This window comes from Coregonus lavaretus (assembly GCF_964263955.1).
Source record: "Coregonus lavaretus genome assembly, chromosome: 1".
Classification (NCBI taxonomy): Eukaryota; Metazoa; Chordata; class Actinopteri; order Salmoniformes; family Salmonidae; genus Coregonus; species Coregonus lavaretus.
The window spans coordinates 55766915-55774578 of record NC_139988.1 but is presented as its reverse complement, the minus strand read 5'-3'; the positions used below and the strand labels follow the sequence as shown (position 1 = coordinate 55774578).

Below are 7664 nucleotides of genomic sequence, written 5' to 3'. Positions count from 1 at the left end.
TTCATGGGCAACGTTAGCTAGTTAAAATTAGTCTTCTAGGCCTACAACTAGCTACATATTGAACTTCCATCCTCTTAGGCCAGGGGCACAACAATGTATGAATTAATGGTTGGATCAGAATCGCCTTTTTAATTATTGGAGAATTAAGTAAAACCACAAGTCCAAATCCCTATCTCCATCCATGGCTAATTTAGGAAACGGACAATTTTAGCTAGCTGGCTAGCTAGCCACCGGAGGACAACAACACAATGAGATGTAACAATTAAAGTTTTTCTGTCAATGACATATGCTCTCAATGGGATTTGATAGGAGTGACAAAATCCAAACTGGCTTCCTTTGACACTTTTTTTGGTGCGCCAGGACCATTCATAGTTGAGCTCTCTCAGTTTAGCTCAAGGCTGATTGGCTAATTTTTTATACTTTTTTTTTGTCAAGGTAGGCCAGATGCTTGCTGGCTTCCCTTGTCTTTAATGCTACGCGCGGCAACAATGTCATACTCATTTGGACCAGACAGCATCAGATAGATGGCCTACACGTAGAGAGACAGAGGGGCGCTGTTTCGCTCGCTCGGATGCTTTCTCATGTGAGATATATTCAGCATCTTGCGAATTTAAGCAAAACTATGAAACACAAAGACGACATTTTTTTGGGAAGCCTGGTTTTCCCTTGGCATCCATGAATACACGCCACTGATTAGCGCTGTATTCCAAGCATGTCTTCAACCCAAATCCCTGATCTGTTAGTCCAACACATTTTCCATTGCGCAAAACAGCAAAGGACATGTGCACCTAGCCTCCTGCTTCCTCCCTCCAGAATTTCTAGTCTATCATGTGACTTTATCAGCAGGCTTCTTTGGTCTGATTGGGCACCATCCCACCCCTAGCAAAGTATTCACAAGGGGATTATGCACTTCCTTTGCTAACAAATATATTACCCAAATAGCCTATCACAAACAAGTGAACATTTACCCAGAAGTAATTACCTTACATTGTATTATTATTATTTTAAAGGGTGCAATCTACATTTGTAAAAATGTATTTTCATAATAATCTTCTCACTGACAGGCTGACAGAACAAAACACCAGGAAGAGATGGTTCAGTGAACAGTAGCTATTTGGAGGGTAAAATGAAGTGTAATCTTGTTATGACTCCCTCGAACAGTTATAACACTGTTATAAACTATGAAGCTGCATGTACTGAAAGTAACAGTAAAAATATATAATATATAATAAAATATAATGTAATAAAACACTTTTGGATAGTATACTTAAACCGTGTCTCTGTCATATAGGCTAAGCGGTGCATGAGCCATTTTTCATCCGTTCTGGTAGGCTACTCTGTTGAACAGCTCTCACTCAGCTCTGCGTAATCCCCGGATGAAGCTGTCATGGCTGCCATTCGCTGAGCTGTCAAGCCAACGAAACAAAGGTAAAAACCAACCGAAGTCTCGAAATATGTCGTCGTTGTCAATTGTATTGGAGTTTTACTCAGCGGTAAATACATTTTGGTTGAGATACATTGATGATATTAACTTTTCGTCGTGCAATTTTTCTGTACACTTTCTCACAACACAAGCTGTTCATGTGTATTTAATTCAAGTCAATCAACTGGCAAATCAGCCAGCCGTTCGAAAGCTCATACTTCAGAGTAAATGTTTTACAAGCCAGTGAGGTAAAGGTGATGATGAGTGATGGTCGAAAAAATATGAATTGCTTTAAAACAATAAATTAACGCGTTTGTTTGTTACATGTTAATGAAGCTTCTCAGTCTGTTTGTTTTGGTCAAGTCAAATAGCACAATAGAAATGGCTGACAGCTTTTGACCTGATGCAAAATTGACATTCTGTAATAACTTTTGTGCGGCAAGCAAACAATTTAGCATAGAATATTTTCATCTACTGAGACCCCATTAGGATATAATCTGAACAGGTGGGCTTTAGCATATAATATTTTCTTCTACTGAGACCCATTACAAATGCAATTTTTGTCAGATTTTGTGAATTATTGCAAGTCCTTTGGTCAGTCACATTGAGAAATTTACATGGCACATCATTTGGGTAAAAAAGAATGGAGTAATACATTTCCACTATAGTAAATAGTCTGAAATGTAATTACATTGAATCTGCAACAGGTGGATCAGGTTGACCCATGATGTGGGTTATGTTGTGAGATCATTCACTACACAGGCAATAAATCACGCAGGGAGGCTACAGAGTAGTTTTGAATTGAGAATATTGTAGGCTACTAGCCTTATAGTGAAGACTACTGTACTACAAGAGTTTGCACTGATGTGCACTTATTGACTGTGGTAATAACAAAGGCAAACACAGCATCATTCTTGTATAATTGATTGCAGATCAGGATAATTTGATCCCCATTTCAAACATACATCCTAACATGGTATTTTCTCAGGTCAGGTCTCTGTGTGGGCTGTAGACTACATTCCGAGGGGACATTTGCATATGATCTTTGATGGTTGCCAGTTTATAGACCAGGAAATTGTTAAGTTGGTGAAAATGTTTTGTGCTGGGCTATTTACGCATCTTCTCTCAAAAATATAAAACCAAGTTAAATCAATATTTTTGACTGTTTATGTTTTTACAATGAGGTCAGAAGTTCAATGTCTATAATGAATTTCTGGCTTGCAAATCAATTGTTGATTGTTTATTTTAACTCTGTTACAGAGGCCTGAATTGACATGGATCCAGCACACGCTGAATTTGATGTCCCTGCTGGAGGTAATATAAAAGTTGTCGATGATGACAGAAACTGGAACAAACGACTCCGTCTCAGGAAAGCTGCCGTTCAGCCCCCAGCAATGCAAAGTGAAGATAAGCATGGGCCAAAGAAGATAACAGAGGACAAGGAGAAAAGCACAGAGCAGACGTATTTGAAGAAGACGCCCCTTAAAGCACAAGAGAGTCAACATGTGACAAAGGTTTCTGGAAATATACTTGGGTTTAGATGCTCTGAATGCAAGGACAGCACAGAATTCAGCCCTAATGATTTACTGAGGCACTTTCAGGAGACACACCCAGGAAGCCAACCAATTTTTCCTTGTGACATGTGCAGTTTTATTACACATGAATTCTCCCGCCTTAAAGTCCACCAATTAGGCCACAGAGACACTTTTGTCAGCTGCAACATATGCAATGACAATGTCCAGCACACTCTCTTGCAGCTCACCACACATTTAAACATGCACCACAGCTTGAACGGCCACTACTGTTGCGAGAAGTGCAAGTTCTCCACAAGAGATGTAGGAGCATTTTTGGAGCACATGTATCTACATAACATTGTGCCGCAAACAGGTCCTGCTGACCAGGATTTGCTGAGACATCTCATGGCCAAAACAGCACAAATCCCCTTCAGTTGCCAGTTCTGTGACTATAAATCGCATCGAAAAGATATCATCACAAAGCACATGGCCACCATTCATGATGAAGAGAAGAGCCAGAAAAACAACCCGAAAATGAAAGATGTTGGTCCTAAAACAGTAGATAACTCATCTCTACGACTGAAGCACACAGTGACAAGGAGTACAGTGAGGGAAAATAACTGGATGTCACAAGGCTGTCTTTCTCTGCCGGGGGAAGGATTCCTGGATAAATATTGCAGACTGTCAAATCCAGAGAGGGCTTTGGAGGAGACCCAACTATTTTTAGAGAAGTCTGTGGCTGCTGAAACAGGTGGGCAGACATGGAGCGAAGCTCTTAAGACTGTACTTTCAAATGTACCCCAAGCCATCACTCCCTTTTCAAACTCAGACAACTGCATGATATCCAATCCTGGATTCCCAAACACAGACAAAGACCTCACTGTCCTCATGCTCAAAAATAAGATTTCAGTTCCTCCGGATGTCACTACTGAAGCGATTGGTTTCAAAATGGTGGAAGGCAAAAAACATTTGGTTCTCAAGGTTACACCATCAGCAAAGCAAGAGACCTCTGACACAACAAAGACGTCATTGTGTGTCACTGAGCAGGAATCAGAGAAGATTGCTTCTCAAACTAGTGCTGGGGACTCCAATGCAAACGGATGCCAATCAAATTCAATTATCCCTCCAAAGACCACGCCACCCAGCTGTCCAGAATCATTCTTGACACAAAATGATGTTGCCACTATTTCAACCCTAAACAAGTTAGTAGAATATGATAAAACTCAAGAAAATAGAGAGAACCAGGAAACAAGGGTTGGCCAGGAACACAGAGAACACCAGAGAAATGACGCAGAACCCAAAGATGTGAATCACTGTGAAGATACGGCAAAGGACATCAAAGTGTCGAAGTTGACAATGGAGAAAAGTGAGAAAAAGCTAAAATCATTTCCTGAAGCTCTGTGCTCTTCCAAGACAATGGGGGACAAAAAAAGGAGGCGAACGAAAGTGGTCAGCCCTAAAACTGTAGAGAAAAAATCATCACCAGCATTAAAGCTCCTCCTGAAGAAGAACCCGGTTAAGGAAATGCAGTGGATGTCACAAGGTCCTCTTCCCCTGTTAGGAGGAGGTTTGCTGAATAATTACCACAGACTAGAGCACCCACAGAAAACTTTGGAGGAGACGCAGCAATTTCTTAAAAGGGCACTGTCAGCGGAAAATGGCGAAGAGAAACATACCAACTCCAAAGTGGTCACTAGGTCGTCAAAGTCAGAGGGAGGCCTTATTCCAAACCTTGGAAATTTCAGCCCCAGAGGTAACAACCTTAGTGCCCTCATGGTAAAAAATAAGATTTTAGTTCCTCCCAATTGCACTACAGAGGCCATGGGTTTCAAAATGGTGGACGGCAAAAAACATTTGGTTCTTAAGGTTACACCATCAGACAAAACAGAGGCATCCTTGCATTCCATTGAGACAAAGGAAGATAACACTGCATCTGAAAGTTGCACTATGAGCCAGAAAAGTTTAGTCGTTGTCGAGAAAAGTCAGCCAAGTTCTAAAATCCCTCCAAGCAACCCAACAAAGAGTAGCCTAGAATATCATTTTGAAAATGTGGAGCTTCCAAACACTAATGTCAGTTCTGAAAACACAGGAGGAATTAACAATGGCATGGATTCTCATGTCCTAGATTGCCAAGATTGTCCAAGGGTAGGCCTACCTCATGTATCTAATGGAGCCAAATCAGCTGGAAATTATTTGGGCCAGATCATGGAGGAGAAGTTGGAGGCTGTGAACTGTCATCAGCCTGACCTGGAAGGGGTTGGAACTACAGAAGCTCAGGTCATCATGATGTCTCCCTCCCCCATACTAAATTTCCTTACTTCCCCACAAGGTAATCAACACTATCTTCCTGAAGTTAATTAAACCTGATTTGTTAAATTTATTTCCCTTATTTACTTCTTATTACCTGTCATGCATGATTCTGTCCATGCCATTCTGCTGTATGGATAGACAATAAATGGAGTGAACATTATTGTAGCAGTTTACTTCACTTTTTACTGGACTAATTGTGATTTGTTCTCTTTTTTAATATTTCAACAGGTATAACAAACTGGTCAGAGATTCCGGTCCACACTCCAGACGTTTGTTCTCAGGACTTCCCTCCCAATACCACACTAAGATATGGAGGAAAACAGGAGGGCTTTGACAGGATTTCCCTCTCACCACAGCAAAGTGAACATACAATCAGAGGAAAGAGGCAGAGTGAACTGTCCACAGAGGACTCTCCTGAGCCCCTCTCAAAAGCCAATAAACCCTCCAGAAAAGTTGTGGGAGAAGAAGAGGCTTCACCAGCAGCGGTGCATCACTGGGAGCCAGGCCCTAGAGATGTGGAGAGGACCCTGACGCTATTGCCATTAAGTCCCACTCAACTCATTACACGTCCAAGGGGAGACCAGCCTGTTGTAGTGCTAAATCACCCAGACACAGACATTCCCGAGGTTACAAATATCATGGAAACAGTCCACAGGTACAAAGGGGAGGTCCAAAAAGTTGTGCTGTCTCGAAAAACATTGAAGGCCCTTGCAGGCATGGGTTGTGATATGTTTAGGGCGAATACCTGCACCTCTCATCAACGTGAGTGGCCTGAGAGCAGAGTGAAAGAGAGATTCATCTTGAAATTGAAGCTGAAAAAGATGAGCAGAAAGAAGTACAAAGTGGTGAATGCAATCTCCCACAGCACTGAGCCGCCATTAAGATTTAGCTGCTGGTTTTGTGGCCGAGTCTTCAGTGATCAGGAGGTCTGGATTGGACATGGCCAGCGCCATCTGATGGAATCTACTAGAGAGTGGGATAAACTGGAATGTGAAAAGTCCTAAATGTCATCTACACTGGATACAAAGTTGAGAAAGGTGCTCCTGCACAAAAGCGATGGACAAAAAAGATGATAGATGGAAATTATCTTAATTTCACTGTCTTATTAGAGAAATAATGTTGATAATGATGACAAAATAATAGTGTACAAAATCTATGTAACAACGTGAGTTCTTTGAAAATACAGGGCTCTAACACTCAGGTAATTTTTGCATTTTATTTTGGATGTTTATTTTTTCCTTTGCTCATATCTAAGTATTTAATTTGAAACCCACTTATGTTTCAGTGCTATCATCGTTTTAGATAGGATGCAATCTATTTGTTGTTTCAGTTATGTCTAGCCAAGATGCAATGCTATATAAGTTGATATAAGTACATTGTCATAGGGACTCTTTCACAGAACACTGTAATAAGGACACAAATGAGCCATACTCCTAGAAGCTCTAAACATGAACATGTAATATTATACGGGTATGTATAGTGTGTGTGTGGAATGATTATATTTTTGGGAGGGGATGGCAAGTTTCCAATGTTACTAGGCTATACCAACATTGTTTGAAAAGCTATTTTATTTGTCATGTTATTTCAGATTTTCAGATGTACACTGTGTTGACTTTTTTCCCTCTGTGATTGGTCATAGAAAAGAGTGAATGTGTTTGTTTTTGTTTGAATGCATACAGTACGTACCAAAAATATTAATGGTTTCAATTATAGTAGTATCCATGTGTGTGGCACATTTTGTTAAGTTAGTCCTGCACTAGTAGCAGGAGTTGTCCAAAGAATATACCTTTTTATCATTTAACAAAATCCATAATATGTTATAGGATGACTGATGGCATGTGTGCATATAGCCTAACAATGCTGGTTTTACATGCAAAAATATTGTTTTTCTGAAAGGAATTCCTATTGTGATGTTTTTATAATTGCATTATGAACAGACAGTGAATATTTCTTCCCATTACCTCACTTTATGAAGCTTATGAAAATCTTGATATGCATGTTACTGTATGTTTCCTTATGTTCTGATGATTTCACAGTATCCATGGCAAAGGGATACTTCTAGTTAGTCAGCCCAGGACCATTGGTCAAATGGACCGAAATCATAAGTACACATAGCACATCTTTCTGACCATACCCTTTCTGCTTGCACACGTCAGCATTAGTCACCCACCATTTCTTTCTGCATTTAAACAGAAAATTACTGGTTTGTAGTAGTATTGAGAAGTCAGGAAAAGAGGTACAATTTTGACTTAAGAAACATTTGTTTTTCACGAAGTGCCTGACCATTACACAATGAATATGTATTTATCTTGATACACACCTGGTAGCATTATGTGTTGAACAGATCAATAAATACAAATAGTTTGACAATATATGTGTGATTATTGAATATGTATATGTATGTAAGTCAAGTAGCA

The 7664-nt window shown here is 40.1% G+C and overlaps 1 protein-coding gene across 2 annotated transcripts; it reads left to right on the top strand.

Moving 5' to 3' along the window:
- The first annotated feature begins 1354 nt into the window (after positions 1 to 1354).
- LOC311135043 (zinc finger protein 518A-like) lies at positions 1355 to 7617 on the top strand. Of its 2 annotated transcripts, none has more exons than XM_084168904.1 (3): positions 1355 to 1428; positions 2684 to 5266; positions 5476 to 7617. In XM_084168904.1, the coding sequence occupies exons 2-3, from the start codon at positions 2698 to 2700 to the stop codon at positions 6249 to 6251; spliced, it is 3345 nt and encodes a 1114-aa protein (XP_084025030.1). In that variant the 5' UTR covers positions 1355 to 1428; positions 2684 to 2697; the 3' UTR covers positions 6252 to 7617. The 2 variants fall into 2 exon arrangements, with proteins under 2 accessions (XP_084025030.1, XP_084025031.1); XM_084168905.1 differs by having other exon boundaries at positions 1408 to 1493.
- Positions 7618 to 7664: the final 47 nt, after the last annotated feature.